The 27,565-nt window shown below is 38.0% G+C and overlaps 1 protein-coding gene across 2 annotated transcripts in view; it reads left to right on the forward strand.

The window, feature by feature from the left end:
* MOCOS (molybdenum cofactor sulfurase) overlaps nt 1–27,565 on the forward strand; it is a 211,446-nt gene that overhangs the window by 30,917 nt on the left and 152,964 nt on the right. Inside the window, exon 2 of one of the 2 annotated variants that reach the window (XM_027680100.1) lies at nt 4,331–4,525. The exons of the other annotated variant lie outside the window; for it this stretch is intronic. Coding sequence (XP_027535901.1) covers nt 4,440–4,525 — 86 coding nt within the window. The 5' untranslated portion in view covers nt 4,331–4,439. The remainder of the gene's footprint in view (nt 1–4,330; nt 4,526–27,565) is intronic. 2 annotated transcript variants of the gene reach the window in all.

Below are 27,565 nucleotides of genomic sequence, written 5' to 3' on the forward strand. Positions count from 1 at the left end.
AAGGAATAGCTGTTTTCAAAAGTAGCCACTTATAGCCAGATAGAGCAATACCTACAGCCCTTCAGAGTCTTTTGAGCAGACCTGTGTGCTCACATGCAGTGTTAGCATTCTGATTTCCATTTACTCACAGTGTTATTGCAACGTTGCTGTTTCATCATTCTGCTTATGAAGGCACAGTAGGAAGTGTAACTGTTTCTAGAATAATTGCTGTTGTACTCTCTGTTCTTTGTTGTTAGTGAGTAAGGAAATAGACTTTCACCTTGTAAGAAACCTAGATTACTTTAAAAGAGCTTACATCCTCAGCTTGTATTATTTTGGATCCTGCTTTAAGACGTTTTTAAAAGCAGGATGGCAGTTGACAAGAACATACCAGTGGTTTTGTTGGGTGGTTTTTTGTTTGTTTTGATTTTTTTTTTAAATTCCCTCTACATCTAAATGAACATTTTCAGTATTGTACCTAATAGAATTTGTCATCTGTCCCTATAAAAATTCAGCCATTATTCCCCAATAAAAATTTAAAAAGCATAGTCATCAAAAAGGCGTAGTCGTAAAAATTGAGGAAGAAAATGCCCTAAAACCATTGTCAGTAAGTCAGCTATCTAAAGGGCAATAAAAGTATATTAAAAAATCTATACTTCTATGCCATTGCAGCTAATCAAAATATGAAATGTTACAATACAGAGAGACAGGCAGCTCTGTCCTGCATCACAGTGCATAGACTGTATTTCCTCTGTGAAAATATAATCAGCAGGTAATTTCAGAAATCTTAAAATTAGTTGCTTGCTTGTAATTCTGCTTTTGGCACATGGCTGCAGTCAGAAGTATAGCTCTTTTTTCAGTGTTTGACCCCAAGAAAATATGATTTTATTTTGTGGGGGTTTTCTTTTAGTTTTTTGTTTTGATTTTTCAATGGGATGGCACAACCAACTATTTAAAAATAAACACAAAGCTTAATTTCAGGTTTATATTTGTCAACATTGCTGATAGCAGCATCAGAATAGAGTTTCCTAATCTGGCAGTGTACACTGTTTCATGGTACAAAGCTGAATGATTTGGTTTTACCTTCATATCTGCTTGACAGAGAGAAACCACTCTTAGAATGTGGATTTGCTAGAAAATAAAATAAATAATTAAATAATTGAGTCAGTGGATGTTTTCTAAGATTTACAAAATTATAATAAGATGGCTTACCTCTTGACCAACTCAAGTGCAATAAGAGTAGAAATAGCTGTTTTATTCTTAAAAACATTGCTTCCCTTTTCTTGAAGTGGAACTGCTGAGTGATTTTTAACATTGTGCATATCTCTACATTAACCATGAGTGATGCTGAGAAGAGGAAGCAAGAACTGTAATAAACCTTACCGAAATGTATTAAATGTATGCATCAAAAGATTATAGATCCTTTTTATGACTTTGCTTATGGATGTATGGAAGTGCGATTGCTCCACTTAAATACAGCTAAAGAACAGGAGTACAATATCTCCTTATGATGTTGCAGTTAATGCAACTAGGAAATTCATTACATTGAGTATTAAATAACTCCTTTCCCATATGTAAGCATTTTAAAATACTATCTTTCTGAATATTTTAAAACACTGTTCTGGTGGATCTTACCTTTGCAATATCAAATAGTGCAGCAGTGTCTTCTAACCAGAGCCAGACTGAAGTTTTAGTGTTGTTTGAAGTTTCTGGTGTGTTTAAAATATACAACAGGATACTTTTTCATTTAAACACAGTGTTGTTGTAATAGACTTTTGATGTTCATCCTTGAACTTTCAGGTACTGTGGTATGTTAAACTGAATCATACTTCAGGAATTCAAATATATATTTCAAAAGGCACAAAATTTCAGTTGTGATTTCAGTACCAAGCATCTTCTAGATTGCGGCAATATGTGTATTACAGAATTTTGTTGCTGAAGCTAAAAGGATTGGATATTGAGCTAAATGAGATCAAGTTTAAATATAGAAGCAAAACATGCATTTTTATAAAGGCTCCTCTCAAAATATGCCATCTAAGTGAACTACAAGAGGACAGTAATCTCTGTGGCCTGTCTTACAAACAAAAAAGGTGCAGCAGGCATGCATAAAATGACTGTAAATGTCTTAGTATTTTAAAAATATATTTTTTTTCTGTGGTAAAACATACAGGTGGTACTAAATTTTGCTAAGGAAGCAGTCCCATAAATGCTTTTTATAATTTCATTTGCATTTATTTGTAGAGAACATTTCATTATAGCAAGGTAACGCTTTACATTCCTTCTATAAGCATCATCCCTTGCTTATGAAATGTTTTCATTCCAAGTCTTGTTTTTTAAGTTATCACATATTTTGAAATGCTGCTACGTGCAAGATAAGAATTTTTTAATTGATTCCCAGGTTTAAGCTGTTCTGTGTCTGAAAACAGTAATGTTGGAACTGATACATACATGAAAATGAGTTGACCTTTCCTACACAGTAAGAAGTAGTAGATACAGTATCTGCTTAGTATTGATTTGCCCTTTGCAAAGGTCATTGACAGGAGACCGTAAGGATGAGTGACATCTGAGCACTGCATCCTGTCCTCCTTAATAGCACCTATCAACTTGAAAACCTTGTTTTAAAACTAGGATGGTTCAGCTCTTTTGCATGCTTGTTTTATAATGCCATTTGCAAATCTTGCTTTTCCTGCTTCTCCTGATCCCACTGCTCAGGGGGGCAAGTCTGAAATACCACAGTCAGTGAAGTCCAACGAAAGGACTGAGGTGACTCTGTATGTGCAAATGGGAGAAGCATTGGAAGATAATTATAAATAATGGATAGATTTTTGGAAGAGTTTATGCAAGAGGGTAATCTTTTTCTCATGATTCATAAAATTATTTAGGCATGCAGTAAAACAATCCCAGTGTTTCACAGTGAGGTGGCTGATATCCCCACTCTGTGCTCTGTTACGTACTGAATGACAACAGAGCAGTGGCTTTGGTGCAGATGCTTCTTGTTTTCTCCTTGGCCACACCTAGCCTTTTATGCAAAGGACTCCATTTTATAAACAGCTGTTTCCAGGAGTCAATCCATTACTTTTGCTGGCTTTACTCTTAGCAATCCTATGCAAGGTATTAAAAAGCTTCTGATCACAGTAATAGGTACTGTTATTTTTGAATGAGTTAAGAGACTGGATTAAGAACAAATAAAATCAGTCTGTCTTACTTTGCAACTTTGGTCCTGGACTTTCATCTCTGTTTTAATAAATTCATTAATCATTAACTTAATAAGCTGAAGCTTTAGAAATGAGTTTGCTAATACCTTCCGGTAGTCAGCTTTATACCTTCATGGTTTATATAAAGAGAGTGCAGTAAATAAAATTGGTACATTGATGGTCATGCTCTCTGGCTAATCTTTGTTGCAAAGAGAGTCAAATCTGGAATGCTTCATTTATTGAAGGAAATAAATATTTCAGTAAAGTAAATTAAAATCTGGAGGTCAAGATTGCTAGTTTATGAACACAAAGGATGAAATGCTTCTAGGCAATTCTAAGTTTAATTTGTATGGGTGGTTAGAATGTTTTGTAAAGAGGTCTGAAAAAGGCTGGATACAACCTTTACTTTTTTTTCTTTCTGATTCAGAAAAAAAACCCTCAGGAATCTGCTTTTTTAATATGACTGTGACAAAGAAGCTATGGAGACTAAGTTTAAAACTGATCTTTCTGTGCCATTGCTCTCTAGATAACAGTCAGAGTAGGGAGAGTGGTACAGGCTTACTTGGATTCAGGCCACCGTTTTAAATCACATCTTTAAAATGCACACAGCCTCCCTACCTCCTCAGCTGCTTTTTCAGCAGGGACCAGTGGCCTCTGTGTCCATGGGGAAGTCTATGAATGGGCACATGAGCCGATGAGTGGGATAGTCCAATTGGAACAAAATACTGATTAATAAAAATACTGATTGATAAAAATAGTGAGATTTCCCCAATGCAAATTCCTTTTTTCCCCTTCTCTTCATCTCTTTTTCTTTTGCAGGGTTTATATGGAAGCTTTTTTCCCCTCTCTAGGCTGTACAACATTTATAGAAAAGACAGTGTTCTTCCCTCTTCTGGATTTGCAGTTACTTCCTAAGAAGCAGTTCAGTGAGACACCGGTCTGTGATGTTTCTGGTAACACCTGTTGCCCTGGCTGTTCAGTGAGCAGTAACATAGTCCTGACTGGCTCTTGGGAACACTAGCATCTCATTTGCCAACTCCAGGAAGTTGCTTTTGGAAGACTAGATCCTTAGTTCAAATGAAATTTCTGCCGTCCCCTATGTGCAACTGCTGTGCTTGACAACTCTGTTCTGACTTCAACGCACTTCTGTTTCTCAGCACAAGTTATGTAGCATTGGAGAGGTGCTCCCTTTGATTGAAGTCAAGAAATTTTGAATGCCATCTACAATTATGTGTGTTGTCCAAAGTTCGGCTGATATTTTTCCTCATGCCTAATTTTTTTAAGTCTGTGGACACTTTCTATTTTGCTCCATCTGAAACTGACTCAATGATCCTCTACCAAGAAATGCACAGGTGATGAAAGTTTAACCTGTGCTGCTTGTATCTTATGTTATATTTAAAATCATAGCCTTGGAAAATAGTCTTTCTGTGAAGTTAGCAAACCCAGTATTGAGCTCCATTTTGAATCTTGCTGATTTCACTTGTAAAGCAATATGAGTACTTCATCTGTTGTTATAATTAAGCTGTTGAAGACACATTAAAGCATTCCAAAGGGCTTCCCTGGTGGCATCTGTGTCTCAATGAATCTGAAATTCCTGGTGTCATTTCTGCTGCAAGGCACAGCTTTTTGCACTCATCCTTTATTTGCCATCTGAGCCCCACCTTGCTGCAGTTTTTACCAGCAGACTTGAATCCTTAAATGGTCATCATTTGCATTATGACTTTTTTTCCCCTCATCCAAAATTCTGACTGTCAGTTCTGACTCTAATTACTGTTCTGTTTCCTCAGCACTTTGGTACTGGTTTTGTTGCCCGCTCTTGATGATCCTGAATGATCCTGATTTTTAGTACTTTAAACACTGATATCCACTGAAGTAGTTTTATTATAAACTTGACCGAAGTGAATCACTGTTAGTGTTACTTATATAACACTATATAAGGGGGATAGCTAGTTCATGATGTATTATTTGAATTTTGAGTATATATGTTTTTAACTGCTGGTGAACTTCTAACTTCCTAAATATAGTGATGTATACAGGATCTCCTGTTTTTTTTTTCCAGAAGCAGATATGATCTGCAAATAATGGTAACTTTAGGGCAGGTGACTCTGTGTTTGAGTGATTTCATCACTTTTTTTTTCCTCTCAGTTGTGATGTAGCCTTAGAATTATCTTCTGTCCCTGTTACGTCAAGTGTAAATGTGGCTGCCTTCTCATCTCTGATAATGCCATTTCCTCTATGCATTGTTCCAGGCTATCTGTAGCTCATTCAGTCTTCTTACAGACAGAGCAAATATATTTGCTTTGTCAAGCGATAATGCATGTTGTCAGCTCTCTTTCTCTAATGAGCAGGTTATTTACAGCGGCAATACTAGATGCTGTAGTCCTAAAACTTTTTTTTCTCTGCCCTCTGCAACCTGCTGTCTTGCTTGAATTCTCAGTTAATATCCCATGTCTGTTAGCAGTTGTTTTCTTTTTTCCTACCCCCCCCCCAAGCACTGAGACAGCACTTAGCCACAGGCAACTGTGTCCATTAAATATATAACGGCCTGTTAGTGAGGTCATTGCTGCCCTAATGAAAACTTTTCTATGGCAAAAAGCAGTCAACTGCATGGCTTTCAGGCTGCTCAGAGATCATGTTTTAACACCAGAGGGAGCAGAGCCGGTGGGAGCATTGCAGCAGCAGTGTTAAGCAGAAGAAACTGAGAAGGGGAAGTGCAGAAGGATGGCAGGTGGCAGATGACAGGTGATGATGTGGTGTAAACCAGCCACCTTAACCCCAGAGGGGATGAAACAAGTGTGTGTGGGCCCAGTAAGGCTGTTAGGGGGCCTGGTTTAAGGACAGCCAGGTCAGAAATGTATCCCAGCTGGTATGGTTCAAGAGTATGGGAATGCACATGACTTTCAGGGTTTTTGTGTCTCATCTCCTGCTATTTCATTTGCTGTTGATAATCTTTCCCCATTGGGAGGACCAGAAAACTCCCTGTTCCACTGGCTCTTGAGAAGCTAGTATCCTTCTGTTCCTACACCAGAATTTTGCCTATAGGCTTTTGTGGTCTTTTCTACCATTAACCCCTTCTGATGCATTTATGTGGAGGAGTCCTTTTCCATTCTCCTGTTTTCATAGGTTGAACAAGATAAACTCCTCTAGATTCTACTTCCAAGGTGCATTCTTCATCCGCTGCCCTAGTCTGTCTCTGAGCTTGATCTGGATTACCCTAATCTTTCTGAAATGTGTAGCCAAAATAGAATGGGTTTGTTGAAGTAAGTCCTGCAGTATGGCAGTTGAGTGTATGGTAATTGAGACAGAATAAAAGATTCTTGAAATGGTGATGTGACCTCATCAAATGTTCTGGGTGCTATGAGAAAACAAAAATATTATAAAGCTAAGGGAATGGCACAAGCGTTTCAAACGAATAGAGGAAATCTGTAGGCACATCTTTCTGGAGATTCTGCTAGAATGTAATAAATTTATTAGAACATGATCTTTCTTGTTTGTTTTTGTTAAGAAATTTCATGCTATGTTGAAAGTGATAATGTGGTCCATAAACTGGTTGATACTTATATGAATGGAGCAAAAATTAAAGGAGATTCTGAGATTTTGTAGAGAGGGTTATTGTCTAGGGAGATCACATTGACTTAAAGGAGAGAAAATTATTTTATTAACTTTATAACTTTAAACATCTGGTTCTTTGAAGATAAATACACTAACTTTCCTTGGTAGTTTGAACTGAGTACCTAAAACTCAGATAGACCTTTGTAATATATGCTGGCAATATAAGTGAGTTCCTTCTATCTTTCATTATTCTTTCGATTCTCTGCTTATTTCATTGATTCAAGTTTCTTACCTGTTTTAAACTTTATTTCTAATTTGAATGTTGTAAGCAAAGATGATGTCCTTGACATTAAAGAGTGCCTTTAAGAAGCAGCACAAGTCATGGTAAGATACAGGAATGTGAAAGATAATGAGGCAAGACTTTGAATAGAACTGTCTCCTTTATATTAAGGTTAATAACAACTAGTGAATCCAGGTTTAATTTGCTAGATTTTATTAGTATATTTGGTATGTGTCAAGGCAGAAGGTATTACTAAATGCCAGCTCAATAATGTGTTGCTAATAACTTAGAATTTATTGTAAGCTTTTGGATGGTGAGACTGTTTAGAGGAGTAAGATGTATATGCTTTGGATTTTATGGAGAATCCCTAGGCTTGTAATGAATCCAGTAATCACAGCCATGGTACTCATAAGAGCTCTTCAACACTCAGCCATCCTCTTTCCACTTCTAGTTTGTCTGTCTTTAATCTTTTAAAGGTGTTTAGTAGTTCACTAAATTTTTTTTTTTTTGCAAATACCTTTCATGTGATAGAGGAGGTTTTAGAGACATGAATCACTTATTTGGAAACTCTGTTAATGTTCACAGATATTTCTGGCTTGTGGTAAACTATGTATGAAAACGGTGTTGTCTTACAGGACTTTAAAAAAAAAAGAAACCAAAACAAACAAACAAACAAACAAACAAAAACAAAACCACAAAAATATGAAAGATGATGAGCAATACTAAAACTGACCTCTGAAATATAATGCTGAAGCTTTTGAGCTAACAAGAGAAGCACTGCAACAGAGGTGTGAGGCACAATCCTAGTTAATTTTGCCCTGCTAAGAAAAATTTCACTGACCTATTCGTTCAGAAATCCTGGTGCCAAAATCCTGTGTGGTGTCCAATTCAGTCTTCTTTTAGGAGCCTGGCTCTCTGGTGAGCTGACTGTGAAACTTCCAGTTCAATGACTGTCCACGCTAACTTGCAATAGGAGAAAGTGATCTGCCTGCCAGTAAGAGCTGTCTCAAGATGCTTACACTCTTGCTGTAAATTCATAAAAGCTGAAGGTTGTTTTATTTCACACAGATCTGTCTTTTTGTGGAAGGTGAAAATGAAAGTCCAAAAGGTTCTGTTAGAAAATAGCTGCCCTGCTCATCTCTCAGGGCTGGAAAGCCTTTAGTCCCACACTGAGACACTCCAAGCCCTTAAGTCTCCTTGTACAAGCTTATTTGGAAAGTACCTGTCTGGCCTTCCAAGGACTGAACAGCCTGCCATATATGTAGACTTTAATTGTGCCAAAATGCTTAATGTGAACTCCATAAATATTGTATACAGTATAATGGAGGTTTTCAGTAACATACTTGGGAAATGTTTCCTTCCCTGCAAAAGGTATTTATGGATGATTTTGACCACCTGATTGTTATCTGCATTCATTTTTAGCACTTCGGGTGTTGCCATGCTTTGAAACTGGTGTGAGAAACTGTACAGACCTCTGAAGTGTTGTGGCTGAGGCAGTATACAAAGGCAGTGACTGAGCCTGGATTAAAACAGAACTTCTAACCCTTCTTGGTCATATTCCTCCTATGTAAATAGTGTGCTACAAGCAGGTAATTTCTGCATTATTGTCCATGACTCCAGCACAAACCGCCTGCGTTTGATTTGTAATGTGTTAAATGTGCTGCTGTAGTAGATTGAAAGGAGTTTGCAAATCTGTCAGCAATAGGTTTCCTCAGCCAGGGAAGAAACCTAAACAACCATGGTATAGTTTGGTTAATCAAACTTGCCTGAGCTGAAATAGGTAGTAGCAGTGCCTCTCCTCCCTCCTACAGGGCTGACATAGTTGCTTAGAGGAAAGAGGGAGGCCTCTGACATTCCTAACACTTGTCAGCTGTCTTGAGTGGCTGTCACAGTAAATGGGGTGCTGTTACTTGCCTTCAAGTCTCCTTCTCTCTCCTTTGTGTGGGAGAAAGTTTTACCATGTGCCAGCCTTACAGGGTGTGGTCTGGGCCATATGCGTTGTCTGAAGGAGGTGTACAAGGGTAACTTTCTGTCAGTCAGTGAGAAACCCTTGTGTGGGATGTAGCCCAGTCATGAGTATAACATGCTGCTTCATTTGTGAGAGAAAAATAAAATAAATTAATTTACTTTATAGGCACAGGTACAAGCAAGATAGTTTTCCAATGCCTTGAGCTATACCTGTGAAAATCTAAAATCAAGGATGCATCATGTAGCTCACAGTTGCAGTTCAGATACAAAAGGCTTCAACTGAAAAAGCCGTAGAACATTCACAAGCCGCAGTGAGTTTATCTGACTGTGTTTGCCTATTTAAACATCCAAATGGGATGGGATCACTATAGCAAATAGTACTGGTGTTTAGCGTTTGTAATGAACTTCAGAATGAGTTTGATGAAGTATGCTCTTAGTATAAATTGGACTTAAGCTGCACTGCCAAAATGTGATATTATAGGTGGCATTCTTAACAGTGAAGTGCAAATGAAATTCTGCCTGCTTTTAATTAAATAGGCACACACACCACTGAATTTTGGAAATTTAATTCTCTTAATCTGAAGTCTCAGGCCCTGAACAACTATTGTAATTTGAAAGATCATGCGGATATATTTCAAGGCTGTTGGTACTTATCAAAATACTCATGCTGTTTTATTTTGGAAATTTGAGGCCCTTTCGATTTCTGTGGTTATTTTTTTAAAATTGTGTGAAAAAGAGGTAAGGTAACCTTATTCCTTGTTGTGGCCCATGAACATCAGAGGTATAAGCACACAAGTATCAATTGCTAAAGCACCTGGATTCTGGTGTTTGTATTGAGTAGCTGGTGGTTTTGGTTGTCCTTTGTGGACAGTGCAGTGAAGTATGTTGCTGTACATGAAGAAGTCATGCCTGGCAATTCAGAGCTGTCACAGGCCTTCTGAAGTGGAAAGGGTGTGACCACAAATTCTTGCTGAGAAGGTTCCCTGCTGTTTTTAAAATGCGTGGCCTTGATAAGATGTTGGCTGATATTCCTTCCCATAGACAGGTCATAAGGCTGGGAGGAGAGAGTCTTCTACAAGACATAATGAATTTGCACATACCAGTGCTAATTACTTGATTCTCAGGGTAGTGAGAAGGTCTACACAGCTAATTGAATAGGGGGGGCAAAAAAAGGAAAAATAAATGTCAACATTCATGTAATACTGTGCTTTGAGTTACAAGTCTTTTAGAGAAATTAATATGTGCTTAATTCATTTCCTCTGTGTCTACTTTCATTATCATATGATTCAAGTTACTACAAACTAAAACAAAGATAGATATAAAGTCTTTAAGGGATGAGAAATACAATTTTATTTGACAAGGGTACATGATATGAAGTAAGGTCTAGTTAATTAGCTACTATGTAAAAAAGAGTTGCTGTTTCCTGAGCTTAGAATAGTCAAATTTAAATGTTTTAATGAAAGGTTTTTTGCATACAAATACCTGCATTCAAAGCTGCATTCAGAGCCATATATAAGAGGTACCAATCTTTTTGAATATGTTTATATGTGGTTTATGTGTTTTGGAGCCATCTCAATTTTATTTTCACAGCCTAAAGTATTTTTGCACCTCTATTATAAGTAATTTAAAAACAGTGGCATATAATATTTTCTATGACACTTGCTTGACTTTCATTTTCAAGTCTAATTGAGGTTTACTTGCAATGAATTTGAGCTATCAAATCACTTAAGCCATTACTGTAGCAGAAGCACTTTGCCTTTAGGGTGTACTTGTATTTCTGCATTAGCAGGTTTGTGGTTTGTACCTGTATTGGGAAATTCCCTGTATGAAACTCAAACAAGAGAAATGGAAATTGAATTCTCTCTTTTCGTTCCCTCTTTCTACCTGGGAGAATTTTGCTGACGCGGCTATGTTGATTTCTTATCATATACCTGACCAATACAGTAACTATGAAAGTAGAATTAGGTAAATATGGAATTAAGCATTTGGGAAAACAATATTCAACATAACTTTTTAAGAATTCAGAGTTATAGCGTGCAATTAACAGCTTAATGGACCTTTACCTCTTCTAGCAGCTCATTTTAAATGAGACAGATTGCTTGGCAATGTTTAATAAAAAGTTTGATTACATACAGTATGTAAAATGAAGACTCTAAAATTAAACATGTTCAGAAGTAATTTCTCTCAAGCCCACGTGGGTTGCTACAAAAGGAGAGTGTGTGTGAACTTGGTGACTTAGAATATAATTACTGAGGTGCGTAGCATATTGTAAGTCATTTAAAATTTGTGAATGGGAGTTCTGTGGGAAGGTTTAATCACATCAAAATATAAATGTTGCTAAACCTGTTTTTACTACCACAGTGAAAGAATCACCCTGATGATTTACTTTGTGTAGCCTACAGATCAGTACCATTTTCTAGAAGGGAAAAGAAAAAACAGCAAAACATTATTTGGTGAACAGAGGTCAGCAGACTTACCTGGTGGGGCATTCTGTGTTTGCAGACAGCTTTTAAGGGAGCCATGGGATGAGATGTGACATAAATAATGCTCTACCAGCTTTGATCACGTGCTGTTACTATTTCCCATGGTCTCCTTCCAGTCCTTTTCCAGAGGTACACTCATGGTACTGTAGCCAGCAGACTGGAGCTGCTGACAGTCATTTTAAGTCCATATGCTGGATGCAGTGCTGAAGCAGTGGAGACACACCCATACACTCAGTGTCAGCTGTGGCAAAGACGGGTAGTTTTGTGCAGGCAGCAGGGCAGGCAAAGGGAGGTGGTCAAACCATTGCTTCCAGACTCAGTGCAGCTCATAATAATGCCTATAGCATGTGGCATGCCTAAGGTCCCTGCTAGGCTGGGGTCCTGTCTCTGAAAGTGGGTCTGTAAGATGGCAAGTACTCCCCTGGAACATGGCCTTCTGTCAGTACTCTGAGTGGATGCTCAAACTGCTTGAAACTTGCACTGACTTGTGGATGTGGGACTGGAAAGTCCAGAATCCTGGGTATGACTTGGTAGAGAACAGCTTTCAGAAGGCTTTACATCTGGACATACTGTTCTAAACTGGCCTTATACATTATTCCCACTCTTAATGGTGTTGGAGAAGTTGTGGTAGATGGCTTTTGGCTGTATATAACTCCAAAGTTTTTGGGTCTAGCACAAGGAAGTGTGATGCCCAGGAAAAGCTACTGATACAAGGCAAAGAAAAAAATAAGAATCTAAATTCTTCCTAGAAAATCATGAGAAGATTATTATTGTGTTGTGCAACGTATTAAGGTCTGTTAGACCTATTAGAAAATGAATGCATGTTCCTCCAGTGCATTGGTAGTCATACTGCCTCTAAACTTTCTGAACTTAGAGTGTTTGTTTGTTGAGCACGATCTGTTATATGCTAATGGTGTTATATTTTCTTATATATCTATATATAATGGAGCCTTTCACCATTGTACTAGGTGCTTTGCAGAAAAATTAAAAACATAAATTACATAAGCTACTTGCAGTGGATACAGTAAGCTAGGGCTGTTGATAAAAATGACCACCAAATCTTATAACTGAGTTCTCTGAAATAAAGCTAAGAACAGAGAAATGGATGCAAGTCAGGAAAGGAGAACTGCTAGTCAGATGCAAAATTAAATGGGTGGGTCTGTGTACTTTCTTCTGGGTCCCAGCAGCAGTTTGTACCCTTCCAAAATGATTAATAGACTGGAAATAGGGTTCTAGCAAATTTAATCATATATTTTCTACATTTCTTGAATAAACGATTCTTTCTTTTTCCTCAGGCTCTCTTCTCTAAATATGTTCTTACAGGTTTATCTGCTGATTTCATAACAATGCAAAGGGATTATTATGTTTTTGTTCTGCTACTGTGGGCAAGTGATATGGCTACAGGAAAGAACTTTGTAAGGCAGAGCAGCATTGCATGCAGAACCCTATTTTTGTGCTCTTCTATACCCGTGTAGTGCCTGTGATGTGCCTAGGAGGCTGGTAATGTGAAGGGAAAAAAAACAACAACAAATTCAAATTTGTGGGTGGTAGGCTACTGAGAAAGAAAACTCTTTGGTCTTTACATATTTTATTTCTTTCAATTTTATTTCTGTGGAGCAGAATGACATGAGAGGCCCCAAAATAATTTTGAAACTCCAGAGGGCTCTTATACTGCTATGTGGCTGCCATGATTTTATTTTTATTGGTTATACTTTTCTCCATTCCACTAGCACACCTTTTAAGTTTTGCAAGAAATTCTGATTAAGAAGTTTCTCATCCATTTTCACATCCTCTTGCTGCTGAACTCCACATTTTAGGACTTTGGGCATTCTTTTCTATCCTCTAACTTCATGACAGAGGATAAGACTGATTGCATACTATTATTGCCCAGGGAAGAATTACACTTTAAGGAGAAAAGACATACTCCCATTCATCACTGATTTCTGTGATCTTATTTTTTCCTGCTTGTTTTCTATTCTAAATGTTATTTTCTCATTTCATAGGCTGCATTGGTTTTACCTAACTCCTCAGCCCCTCTTCACCAATTTCACTGTCAGATGCTTTACTTCATGACATATTTTCCAGTTAAAAACGCCTATATGAAATCGTCTTCTGAAGAGCTGCTAGAAAGCAGCAGCCTCTAGCTTCTTGCACGGTGCCTGCCTTGAAAAAATTTGAAAAGGCTACTGTGGACGTGTGACTTGTGTAATGGCAGCAAACATTAAAAAATACTCTGCATTCAATAAACTGCTAACCAAGTAATAACAAAACAAACTCAAACCTCAGAACTGAATTTAAGATTTCTGCTTTTTGTGCCTCTGTGGGACTCCAGGGTTCTGCACCTGGGCCTGTATCTTACGTCTGTGCAAAGACTTATCTCTCTCTTGTGTACATGAGGAATGCTGCTTGTATCGACCATGAAAATAAAATTGTGAGATTGTGGGTGTCAAAAGTCTACAGCTGTGACTTCTGCTCCCAAGAGAAAACCCGACATGGGTTCTGTAAATATTAGGAGACTTACGGTGTCTCGCTTTTCATTTTTGAAAGCTTCTTGTTTGCACTGTAGCTTGTTATTAGGCTCAAATGGGCATTTTGCTTGATGGGCTGGCTTGGCTCCTGAGAGGTGGAATGCTTCATAACAGGAGCCTGCTCACTTTTTTCCCCACTGGATGTAGTTACTTGGCTCAATTTCAACTACAACTGAGAAACCCAGTATCTGTTTTTCCCTGTGCTGAAGGTCTCTGAGACCTCTTCACATTAGTCATACTGGATTGAAGTTTGACAGAATCCTCAGGAGGAGCTTGAGGTAGAGGTGCTACCAGAGGTTGTGTCATGGCATAAAGTTACTCCCTATCCCCCCAAAAGGCTAAAATTATCACTGTGGTTTGGCTTTCTGGTCATCTGTGATGATTTGCTTGTAACAATAGGACAGAGAAGTTACAGCAACAACAGAGAGTCTAGGTTGGATAAGCAAAGGGAAAGGAATGCATAAAGTAGAAAAATATCAGGTAGGTCCTATGTGTGCATGTCTAGTGGATGTCCCCAAATATATTTTCCTAAGTAGTCTTTTGTATCTGATTTGAGCCAAGGGTTTGAAACCTCATTTTTTCCCCTGAGGATGCCACTAACCATTGGTCAAGAGACTTGGTCCCTAAAATACCTGTTTTATCCAAGTAATATTACTTATATGGGAAAGAAGTACAAAGTGGAGAAAGAAAATAGATGCACATTTTCTTTGTCTCTCTCATCTAGATTGTGTGATACTGGTCTCAAACTTCCAGTCTCAAACTTGCGTAATGAACACTGTGGTTCATTTTGTAATGGGGTTTTAGCTCTTCTGGGATTTTCTTTTACATCTCCTAGTGGTTTTGGGTTTATCCTTTGTGAAAAATGGAAAACAAAATCACAAATACTTGTGGGTTCAAGAAAACCTCTTCTCTCCAAACCCTTTCCTGTTCAGCATTTGGAGAAGTTACCTGTGAAGTTTTCTTACTTTAGTAATTGCACAGACTCATGATACTGCCACGAAGATGTACCCCTTTGCAGCAGTTGTAATATCAGACAATATATTTCTGCCTAAGTCACTGGAATTGGTTTGCTACCAAGCACAGGAAGATGTACACTGTTATTCTGGTAAAATATTTTAGCCCACAAATGTCCATAATATATAAAGGTGTTTTTCACAATAGAGACATAAATTGTTATGGTGTCTGGGTTTTTATTCAGAGAGAATCAATCCAAACTTGCCTTCCTTTGGTCACTGATTTTGAATTTAATTATCTACATGTAGGCATCTCCGATTGATTGCACAGTATAAATGCCATGGAGCTTTGAGCACAAAGGATTGGATGGTAACAATTAGACTGCTTACACTCACCTTGAATAGTGTGTGCAGTTTTGGTCACCACAACATAAGAAAGATATTAAGCTATTAGAGAGCATCCAAAGGAGGGCAATGAAGATGGTGAAGGGGAAGTCGTGTAAGGAGCTGCTGAGGTCACTTGATCTGTTCAGGCTGGAGAAGAGGAGGCTGAGGGGAGACCTCATTGCAGTTACAACTTCCTCATGAGGGGAAGAGGAGGGGCAGGCACTGATCTCTTCTCTGTGGTGACCAGTGACAGAACCCAAGGCAATGGCCTGAAGTTGTGTCAGGGGAGTTTAGGTTGGATATTAGAAAAAGGTTTTTCACCCAGAGGGTGGTTGGGTGCTGGAACAGGCTCCCCGGGGAAGTGGTCACAGCACCAAGCCTGACAGAGTTCAAGAAGTGTGTGGACGATGCTCTCAGGCACATGGTGTGACTTCTAGGGATGGTCCTGTGCAAGGCCAGGAGTTGTACTCAATGATCCTTGTGGGTCCCTTCCAACTCAGCATTTTCTGTGATTCTGTGATTATTTGATAATATCTGGAAGTCTGTGTGTGCAAATCAGGAAGGATCCACATCCTTAGTGAGAAAAGGTCGCTTCAGTTTTATAGTCTATTCTATATGCACAAAGCTAAAGAGTCTATACTGCTGTTAGTGGTTTCTGATTTCTTTTGATGACTTGTGTTTAGTTGTCAGACAGTATTTTTTTGTTTATGTACCACTGTAGTTTGGACATGCTATAAGAGGTGGGCTGTTCCATTTAACTTTTGCACTGAAATCTCTGCAGATGTTACGCAAAGAATTGTCTCCCAAAATGCATGGAGATGTGTTGCCAGTACCAAATATGTACTAATATCCTTTTCGTCTGCTCTCCTTATCTTTCATAAGCTCTTTGAACCAAGAAGAGGTTTCTTTCTGCAGAATAGCTGAAGCAAGAGATACTATAAATTATAATAATTAATTTAAATGAAAGCTCCTTATTATTACCATAACCCAGAAAGAAAGCAATAGCTCATGACAAATGAATGTGCAACTATATGCATTATCTGAAAATACTTTCATTTCCTTGTTCCTGTACAATATGTGACTTGATTTGAGCAAGGAAGAATACAGGGAGTATTTAGCCTCATGGAGCAGTGTGGGAGTGTCTGGGAGCCACAGAGTGTTGCAGAGATAGGGTTTGAGGAATCTCCAGTTTTCAAGGGGGATTTTGCACAGTAACAGGAAAAAGTTCCATCAAAATCAAGGATATGCTTCTTTCTTCAGCTTAAAGAATTTAAAGATAGAGGATTGGAGGAATCCTGTAGATTTTCCAAAAGCTATTACTAAGTCATTACTGACTCTTATGCAGTTTTGGCATTGTTAGGGTTTGTGTTTCAGTTAGAGAAGCTGTTTTAAATCACTATTGCCAAAATCTTTGCCTTGATTAAATTCAAATATGATAGAGGCCATCCTCTACCATATCAGTTATTTATATGGGAGATTGATGATCAGTTCTTGACTCAAATAGCTTAGCATTCCCTCAACACTCAATATTTTAAGGTAAACGGTAGCAGAAGAGGAGAGATACTGGGTTTCTCCCCTAGTTTGCAAACAGGCAACTGTGGTACAAGAAAGCAGAAAGACTTGCTCAAGATCACCCAAGAAATTGATGTAGGAAGTAGATCTGCAGATCCAAAAGTCCCACTCAGCTTAATCTCCAGACAGCTTTTTATCTATATGCACAAAAGTAATTCTCTTTAACCAAAACCACATTTGCTATACAGTAATACCTACATTATTTCCCCCTCCCCACCTTTTTAAAATTTTTGGTATCTGGTTACAGAATCACAGAATCATATAGACTGGAAAAGACCTCCAAGATCAAGTCCAACCTTTGACCTATCACCACCATGTCAAATAGACCATGGCACTGAGTGCCATGTCCAGTTATTCCTTGAACACCTCCAAGGATGGTGACTCCACCATCTCCCTGGGCAGTTCCTTCCAATGCTTAACCACCTTTTCTATGAAGAAATTCCTCCAAATGCCCAGCTTAAACCTCCCCTGGTGCACCTTAAGGCTATTTCCTCTTGTCCTATAGCTAGTTGCATGGGAGATGTGGCTGACTCCCACCTTGCTACAACCTCCTTTCAGGTAGTTATAGAGAGTGATAAGGTCACCCCTGAGACTCCTTTTCTCAAGACTAAACAACCCAAGTTCTCTCAGCCGTTCCTCATGGGACTTTCCCTCTAGACCTCTCACTGATTTTGTTACCCTTCTCTGGACTTGCTCCAGCACCTTATTGCCTGTCCTGAAGTGAGGGAAAATCCAGTTGTTCTCTCTGGAGAAGCTTTCTAGCAATTAAAGGAGAGAAGGGGTCTTCATCTCCACTTCATTGTAGTTCTTGGGCATTTACCATCTTTCCTATCCCAGTTCTGTAGCTTATCAGTACATTATCTGAATTGGTGATTATACCAGTTCACACTATCACTTGGGTGGCAACAGAAGTGGAAATCTGGTGGGTTTGGCACTGTCCTCCTAAAGTTATCTGGGTTGTGCCTTTGCTGTTTAGGTACCCCTGCTTTATATATATATATAAAAATATAAATATATATGTATATATATACACACACCTGTGTGTAGATTTGTGTCTCCATGTAGATATGTAGATATGCATAGAATTTACCAAGGAACTCATCGGTGTCATTACATATTTTATGTTTCTAACCAATAATAATATTAGGTAAATTTATTACCAAATAATTGTGCTGAGGAACTGAAATGCTTGAATCACACTGTATCCATGTAACTTAAAAATATAAAATGCTACAAAGAAGACTCATACCTTCAGACTATGTTCTCTTGAGGGAGAAAGAATGACTAGCAAAATAAAGACTGGGTTCCACATTCTTCTGGGATTTGGGGTAATCAAAAATCCTGGCCCATATTTCACTTTTCCATGTAAATCATGAAAGATTTCAAAATGGAAGATAAACACTATTTGGATCATCTGAAGATAAATGCTATTTGGATCATTTGAAAATATTTTACTTTGACTATTTTTTGTTCTTTTAAAAGCAAACCAGAAGACTGTAATTTTTCATTCATGGAAGTTAAAGTCCTGTCTCTTCAGACAGAACTTGACCTTATAGTGCTGTGACTAGATGGAAATAAACCTTATGGTAATTTCCCTGCTGCACTCAGAACTAGCAGCAATCCTGCCCGTTATTTGTTGATTTTATGTGTAGCTTTTTGAGTTCACAGTGCACAAGTGTGTGCTCATCTCCCATCACCTACCTGAAACATAAAGGAAATATACAAGCTTTAGCTTTTTTTCCCATCAGGACATTTAAAAGTCAAATTCATTTGATACACTTAAATGCTGAGGGGGTTGTGTAAATGGAATTAATTTTTGTCAAATGCTGATGTTGGGGTATTAAGTTTTTTTGTGTGTGTGACAGCCTATATTATTGGACATAAACTGCTAAACAAATCTGTAGTTAAACTGGTTGCATTGTTTTGGCACTGTTTGTGTGAAAAAGTCAGTCAGTTCAGTTACTTAATTTTAATTATCTCAGGTTGAGATTGGTATCTAAGGTAGAGGTAGCATAAAATCTAATTTTTTAGGGATTACTAGTGTACATTTAGATGTTAAGCTTAGGTGAAGTGAATCCAGTCACAGAATCTAAAAAAGATTATTTTCTGTATGTATTTATGATGGTGTAATTGTATTTATTGAAGAAAATAGACATTTTATTAAATGCCTGATCCAGGGCATGGTAACCTTTTATTCATGCAAAACTTAAGTGCAAAAGCAGGATGGTGGAGAGAAAGAAGATAAGAAAGGATTTTTTTTTCCGATGACAGGCAAATGATTGAACCAAGATCGATGCTGACAGCTGTTACTACTGTTTTAATTCTAAAAGTGGCAGAAATAGTCATATTACTATATTACAGGGGAGCAGTGACTTATGTGAAGCAGCCTACATCTGAGAAAAGCAATCTTTGATGCAAAGCCTGTCTATGTTTGTGGGAAACAGTCATCCCAAGTACCATTGCTACTAGTCAAGGATCAAAGACAGGCAATTCATTGCAGTGAGTGGAAACTGTAAGAAGTTGATAGATTTAAGATCAGTCATGCCCCCTTTCATGGAGAAAGAGAGGGAAAAAACAGGGCTGTTCTTTGTCCCTTTCTTTTCTTTTCAACTGTGGGGCAGTAAGTTTCCTGTAAGTATAAACAACTATGGTATGGTTAAACTTAACCACTGTGGTACATGTGACTGAAGTCAATATGTACTGCACACTCAGTCCTTCACAAATTACGTGATTGACGCATTGTTCAATTTGGAGTCTGACCTTAAAACCCTTTTGCTCAGAAAATTTGGAGCCTAGCCTTTTGTTCACAAAAAAGCAGGTGTAACAAGAAAGGTGTAAAACTTGAGTTTTGTTGCTCTTCACAAAGCTACTTAGAACTTACTTTTGCAGAGGCTGTGAAATAACAGATTAGTAAGAGACAATATTCTCAGTGCAAAGCTGATGATTTAAATAGCTAGGTGGAAATATATGGCGTTACCATGCATCTCTGCTGAATAAGTGAAAATGAGAAGAGCTCTTAGTTGCAGAAGCCTGTCGATTGCTTTTTTCTGTGCTGTAGCCCCTTCAGGGGAGAACAAGTGGTGATAGCAGCATATCTGTGTTACACAGCCTGTTCTTTAGCTTTCTTTGAATTTACAAATTTTTGGAACAACTCAAACTCATTGGAGAAATAAAACTATTTATTAACTTATAAAACAATCAGATGCTGTTATTCTTATACACAGTTCAGTATCGCTGAACTTTCCTACATGTGAAGCTTCATATAGTTAAGCTTTCCTACCTGTTAAAGTTGTGGAAAGAGTTCAGGATACATTACAATATTCTTCCCTTGTGCTAGACAGTTTTTTAATGGCGGTGTAAGATAAGGCAAAGGGCAATTTTTTTGCAGTTACCCTTAGCTGTACAAGCCATGAAATGGTAAAACTTTTGCCCCAGCTCTCAACAGTGTAAGCTGGATTTTAGTGTTAAAAATTAAACCAAGAGGTCTGTCTGCTCACTTATTTTCACAGACACCTTCCTCAGTCCAACTGAAGCAAGCACATATGGGAAAGAGGAAAGATAACCTTACCTGTATTGGGGCTCCTAACTTGGTTCTTAGGGCTGCACCTCAGTCAATATTAATAAAAGAGGGAAAGCTTCAGCTGAATCTTTTATTTGCATAGGACAGTTCTCTTATCAGAAGCAAAGATATTGATATATGTAATGAATAATTTTTCTACCTGTGTTTGGGTCTATTTAAAAAGAGAGTAGATTTTATCTTCTGAGAAGTATAGGAAGGAAATTTAGAGAGGGAATATATTACTCACCTAAAAAAAAACTTACTAAAGGAAAGTATTTAGACAAGTGAGTGTGAAGGAGCCTCACCTACACTGGTGAAATGTAGAATAGAAAATGTTGCAAGAAATTAGGTGTGTTTGTGCATGTAAATACAAACTTCCCTCATGTGTACTTTGCTGTTCATACTTCATCCATGGGACAGCTACTAATGTGCCACCTGTATTGTTAGTATATTTAATATATTCTAAAACATTGTAAAGAATGTACTTCAGTGAATAATAACTGCTGGAGAGGGAGGAGAATACGTGGTTATCTTATTAGCATACATCTGTCTGCGGTGTTCTAATGGTAGTAGCAAGGTGTAGTCCAGCTGTATTGATGGTGATCCACAAGCTAGACTGTTCAAAATACAGGTTTAGGGTATGTGTGAAGTTAAGATAGAAACCAGAAATGTGATACTGTAGGTAATATATTCAACACAGCAGTGCAAATGAACTTCAATATAAAGTCATAGAATCCTAGAATGGTTTTGGTTGGAAGGGACCTCAAAGATCATCTAGTTCCAACCTCCCCTGCCATGGGCAGAGACAGTTTCCACTAGAGCAGGTGACTCAAAGCCCCATCCAACCTGGCCTCAAATACTTGCAGGGATGGGGCATCCACAACTTGTCTGGACAACCTGTTTTAACACGTTCCACTGTGTTACTGAAATTTATTTCTGTTAATATTAATTCTGAATAACTATTGTGTTACATAATTAAAACACTATCTTGTTGTAGTCTTAAGTGAGGTTTCTATATTGAACCAGTTTTGCTTTCTGTAGCTTGCTAGATCAAACTTTTAAGTAATCTATTTCTTCAGACTTTTTGAGATTTTTATTTTACATTGTCCCTTGAATGTAGCACAAGATACTCAGTTGATTATTATTGTTATTTATTATATATTTTAGAAGTTTACAGTTTCTAGATCTTGTAATATTCCAGGTGTTACAAATCTTCTATGATATTGTTGATTAACAACATTGAAAAATCACTTACATTAAAAGTTAGAGATCTCATCATAGGTTTGGAGTTTGCAGGAATTAGAATTCTTCCTAATACTCCAAATTATGTGATGCTAGGTCTCTGTTTTAGCTCCTTGGAACGTGTTTCTCTCTATATAAAATGTGAAGATAATGTTGAGTAAACAGAGGTGTTCTGAGGCTTAATAAGAGGATACTTATTATAATTTTAAGATATTTTAGTGGAGAATAATATATTGGATTTAATTTTGGAAATATGTGCAGCCAAATTTTATCATGATCAGCAATATAAAAGAACTGTGTCTTTCATCTTTGGACCATTCAAGACCAAGGTTACAGATTGACATTTTCTTAGAATAAGTACCTCATGCTCATACAAACAGTGCATATTCCTTTTGATGGTTTGCTGTGAAATAAATGCTCCTAAAATTCTGCAAAGTTTATACACCATCAGTTAACAAGACCTAGGGCCTTGTCAGTTCTCAAAATTGCTAAGTCATTTGAGAGTGTGCTATGTCCTTGCAAATCATCAAATGTACAGCTGAGGTTTAAGCTCAGTTTGTTTCTATTGCTTACTCTTGTGAAGTCTGGGGGAAAGGGATCTTCACAACTGGTAATGCTTTTGCCTTCATGATAGCCCTTCTGAAATAATTGCTTGAAGCGACTAAAACAGAGTGTGATGCCTGAGGCTTCCAGGAGGCTCATGGAAATGAACCACTATTTTCTGAACTCCCAATGAGTGGTCTAACTCTTGGACCTTGTTCCCCTCGTTTTGTCCTTTAAGCTAGGAAAGTGAGTACTGATTTTACTTTATTTTAATTAAACCTTTTAAATAACTATATTTAAAGCTCTATGCCTTTGAGTATGGACAAGATATGCAAAGTATATTGGTGTTGGGTTTTCTCTTTCCTCATCAGTGAAGTTTTCTACCCTTTCCACACCCTAAAAAAAAAAAAAAAAGGATGGGTACTTGTGCCCACTGCTCTATATATGTGTAAATTGTTTTACTTTAAGGAGTTTGCTAGTTTACAGTGAAGTTAACTAGAAGGATCAGTCTTGTTATTGGCGTTGCTAAAATGCGTTACATCTTTCTTATAACTGTTAAGAGGGAAAAAAAACAGTCTAGAATAGGCCTTTTTTTGTACTTTTTGTGGTTTTTCTCCCCTCTTATGCAGGGAGAAGGGTGCACAGTTAGTTGGGCACTCTCTATGAAAACTTAGGGTTATGACTAGTGATACAGATTAATAATTGACAGCCACACTGCAAGTAACAATGGCTTCTTTGTGAGCTAATTTGCACTGTCTCTGTAACCTGGGCATTTTGGTCTTGGCAGTGAGATGAGGTCACCATTTTGTCACCATGACCTCTCGTACCTAGACTTCAATTACTTAGTCCACTGATTGGATATACTTTTTTCTCCTTCTGTGTTCTTACACTGCAAAGGGTAAAGTGAGACATCTTGCATTGATAATTTCTAAATAATTCAAGTCTGATTGCACACGTTGTGATAATTAAGGATTTGAAATTACATATATTTGGAACTTAATTCTCCAACTCACAGATGACTTGGATAGACAAAAAGTGAAGCTAATAACTTAATGAAGAGGAAAATATGTACAGTACCATCCTGACATTTATGTAGCTTGTTGGAGGACTCCAAATGTGTCATTTGCAGTGTCCAGGCTTTGTTCAAAAGTATTTCTTCTCCTGTGAAGCTCAAATAACTTATATCTATTAGCTTGACACCCGTACTGAGATCTATATAAAAGATTCAATCAGTAAAATATTAAGGGATAGCAACTTTATTAATGCAAATCTATGTGCAAATCAAACTCATGGAAAACAAGTCTTGTTAGCTAGTGACCATTTTCTGAATTTAACTGGGAGAAAGAGTTCTTGACATAGTAGATTTTTGATAGGCATTTGACTTAACACTGCACAGAATTGTTGTGTCTTTTTTTATATTTTAAAGGTTCTGCACCCAGACACGAGGAACATATTTTCCTTCTGCAGAATAAAGATCTTTAACTTGGAATGAGTGACTCAAAAAGGCTCGAGATGGATGAATATAACTGACATATGCTGCATTTCTGCTGCTGGCATAAATAAACAGGGGGAATTTTAATCAAAAGAGAATGTTCAACCAGTTGAGGAAAACTGACATGTGCATATGCCAGAAAGAAAGGGTGCATGTAAAACAATTATAGTTTACATTTTTGTTTGTCTTCAATGTAGACAGTTAAATAGCAGCAGCTGAGTTTACAGGATATGAGACAGTATCTGAGATGCAAAGGTGTGGACTAAAGTGTGTTAAAACTTTCATACACAGTAGTGAAGATACTCTCATGGAACACACATCTTTATAAAAACATTTTTCCTAAGAGGTAGAGGCACTTTAGAGACCCTGATACATGTATTGTGCTGTTTATTTCCACTAATAGTGGAATTCAGTGGATTTATGTCCCCGCTGAAATCAAGAAAAATGTATTCGAAGAAAGATAATACCCAGTTTAAGCTGGGATGCCTTAATCCACACCATACAAAAATCTGTCAGATGAAACAGTGGAATGTGCAAAGCTTGTTTGTAAGTTTACTGAAAAGGTCAAAATCTCAAATCACCTACTTAAGCCTCTTGTCAAAAGAAGCTTTATCTTATAATAATTCTTTTTTTCTAATTTTTTTCTTTCAATTACAGTAAGTAGTGTATATAGAAATATACTACAGTCCTGAAAGTCAATCCCCTGAAATGAATTACAGAATCATCATATTCTGAGTTGGAAGGGACCCACAAGGATCATCGAATCCAACTCAACCTTGCTCAGGACATCCCCAAGAGTCACACCACGTGCCTGAGAGTATCATCCAAATGCTTCTTGAACTCTGTCAGGCTTGGTGCTGTGACCACTTCCCCGGGGAGCCTGTTCCAGTGCTCAACAAATCTTTTCCTAACATTCGGTCTAAACTCCCGCTGACACAACTTCAGGCCATTCCCTTGGGCCCTGTCACTGGTCATGAGAGTGAAGAGGTTGGTACTTGCCCCTCTGCTTTGCCTCGTGAGGAAGTTGTAGACTGCAATGAGGTCTCCCCTCAGACTTCTCCAGGCTGAACAGACCAAGTGACCTCAGCCACTCCTCATACAGCTTCCCCTCAAGGCCCTTCATCATCTTCATTGCCCTTCTTTGGACACTCTCTAAGAGCTTAATATCTTTCTTATATTGTGGCATCCAAAACTGCACAAAATATTCAAGGTGAGGCCACACCAGTGCAGAGCAGAGTGGGACAATCACCTCCCTCGACCAGCTGGTGATGCTTTGCCTGATGCCCCCCAGGACATGGTTGTCCCTCCTGGCTGCCAGGGCACTGCTGACTCATATTCAACTTGCCATCGACTAGGACCCCCAGGTCCCTTTACGTGGCACTGCTTTCCAGCATCTCATTCCCCTGTCTGTACCTACATCTTTACCCCATCCCAGGTGCAGAATTCGGCTCTTTCCCCCATTGAACTTCACATGTTTGGTGATTGCCCAGTCCTCTGATTTGTTGAGGTATCGCTGCAGGACCTCCCTGCCTTCAAGGGAGTCAACAGCTCCTTCCAGTTTTATGTTATTTGCAAACTTGCTTAGTATCCTTTCCAGTCCTGCATCCAAGTCATTTATGAAGATGTTGAAGAGAACAGGGCCCAAGATGGAGCCCTGTGGAACCCCACTAATGACAGGTCACCAGTCTGATGTTACCCCATTCACTATTACCCTCTGTGCTCAACCCTTAAGCCAGCTACTCACCCCTCACATGATATGTTTATCTAGCTGTGTGCTGGACATTTTGTCCAGAAGGATCCTGGGAGAGTCAGTATTGAAAGCCTTACTGAAATGCAAAAAGATTACATTAACTGGCTTCCCTTGATCAGCTAGCTGGGTTACCTTGTCATAAAAGGAAATCAGGTTTGATAAGCAGGATTTTCCTCTCATGAAGCCATGCTGGCTGTGACCAATGACAGCATTTTCATTCAGATGTTTTTTCAATACCTCCCAGAATAATCTTCTCCATAACTTTACCAGGCACTGAAGTAACAGGCCTATAGTTTCCGGGGTCTTCCTTCTGCCCTTCTTGAAAACTGGAACAATGTTCACCAGCTTCCAGTCAGCTGGGACCTCTCTGGATTCCCAGGACTGCTCAAAAATCATGAAGGGAGGCTTTGCAATGGCATCATCTAGCTCTTTGAGGATTCTGCGATGAATCCCATCTGACCTCATAGATTTGTAGGGATCTAACTGGAAATAAATGTTGTTTTCATATGGCCATCAATAAAGAATCTTTTTCACCAGGGAGGATGCTCTGTATCTGTTGCTAAATGATTGATATATTCTGAAAGTTGGGGAAAGCTTCTGGATTTAATAACGCCATCTGCAGATGGCTGTTGACAGGAGAAAAAAAAAAAAATTGGTGACCACTGAAAGTCCCGTGGCATTCTGTGGCAATTGACAAGTTGTTTTTCTTAATGCCTTGGAGGTCATCGCACCTTTTTTTTCTCTAACACAGTGTACCGCTGTGAGACTTTAGGCTTGACCTGACATGCTTTTTAATAGAGAAGTAAATAAATGGAAAATATCAGCTTCAGATGACACCCTGAAACCATTGCTGAAGATCCCAAGCATACCATACCTCTTCCCTTTGTGTGGGAGAAGACACATTTCAGTGCATTCTTAGGAAAGATTTTCCCTCCTAGCCAGCTATGATCAGTAAGATTTTCTCTTCTTTTATTTCTAACAAACTGCTGGAAGTGCCTCTCTGGGTATTGTAATGGAATCATTCAATACAGAAGGAAGACATTGGCTGGGAAAGGAGAATTGCTTTAATTTCAGTACAAGTTGAATTTTACTGGCTTTGGATAAGAATGTAAGAAGGCAAAAGTTGTCATCTTTGCAAATGAAGTTGAACCATATTCATTAAAATATTTTTGTTTTCTAATACGGTCTATTAAATGAGCTGGGTTTTATAATTTACACCTTATGTTATGTCCAAATTACATGTTATGAAAATCACATTTTTTCCTGTTGCATCGGGAGCAAGTAGTCGGTGTCTTTTGACACCTGAGGAGGATTCTTTTTAGCTTAACTGGAATTAAAAACATCTTTTAATCACTATGTGGACAGGTCCACTCAGAATGACACAGGACTTCCATTTCCTCAAAATAATTTTTAATTCTGCTGTATTTGGGAGTGGTGATTTTGAAATCCATGGTCAGTCATAACCAATATACATGTTATTCATTGTCTAAGTAACAAGGTAAAATACCTTTAAAATTTGAAGAGCTACCTTTAAGACTTGCCCAAGTAATGAGATTACATTATATTTGTGTGTACACTTGTTTATTTATTTATATCAATCCAGTGATTTCTTTCTGCAAGGAACAGATATGTCTTCATGGAACACTGAAGTCTACTTGCTGGTGACAGGAGTATTAGATGTTGAAAAGTTCTCTATTATTTTTACTGAGTTGGAAATAAGAGTTCAGATTTGCAGGTGGTATTTCCAGTTAGAAGCAATTGTTTTGCCTCATAGATTTGCAGTGAATGTCAAGACACTTTGCTCACTTTTCACAATAATCCAAGTAGAGATTTGAAACTTTTATTAATTTAAGGGTAAATAAAGCTGCCTTTTGTCAGTGCCATGAACTTTAGTGATTTTTGAATCTGGCTCTTGGACTGAAGTCAACCACCATCTACACTTATTTAATAGTTACATGTTGCCTTCAGACTACTTATAGGACTATAGTCTTTTTCCAAAGAGAGAAGGATTGATGCACATATCCTCCTTGACTTCATCTAAACATTTACCATAATTTTCAAGCTGCAAGACAATGCTGGTGTT

The sequence above is a fragment of the Neopelma chrysocephalum genome, unplaced genomic scaffold (genome assembly GCF_003984885.1).
Source record: "Neopelma chrysocephalum unplaced genomic scaffold, ASM398488v2 Primary Assembly neopelma1_22b, whole genome shotgun sequence".
Taxonomy (NCBI): Eukaryota; Metazoa; Chordata; class Aves; order Passeriformes; family Pipridae; genus Neopelma; species Neopelma chrysocephalum.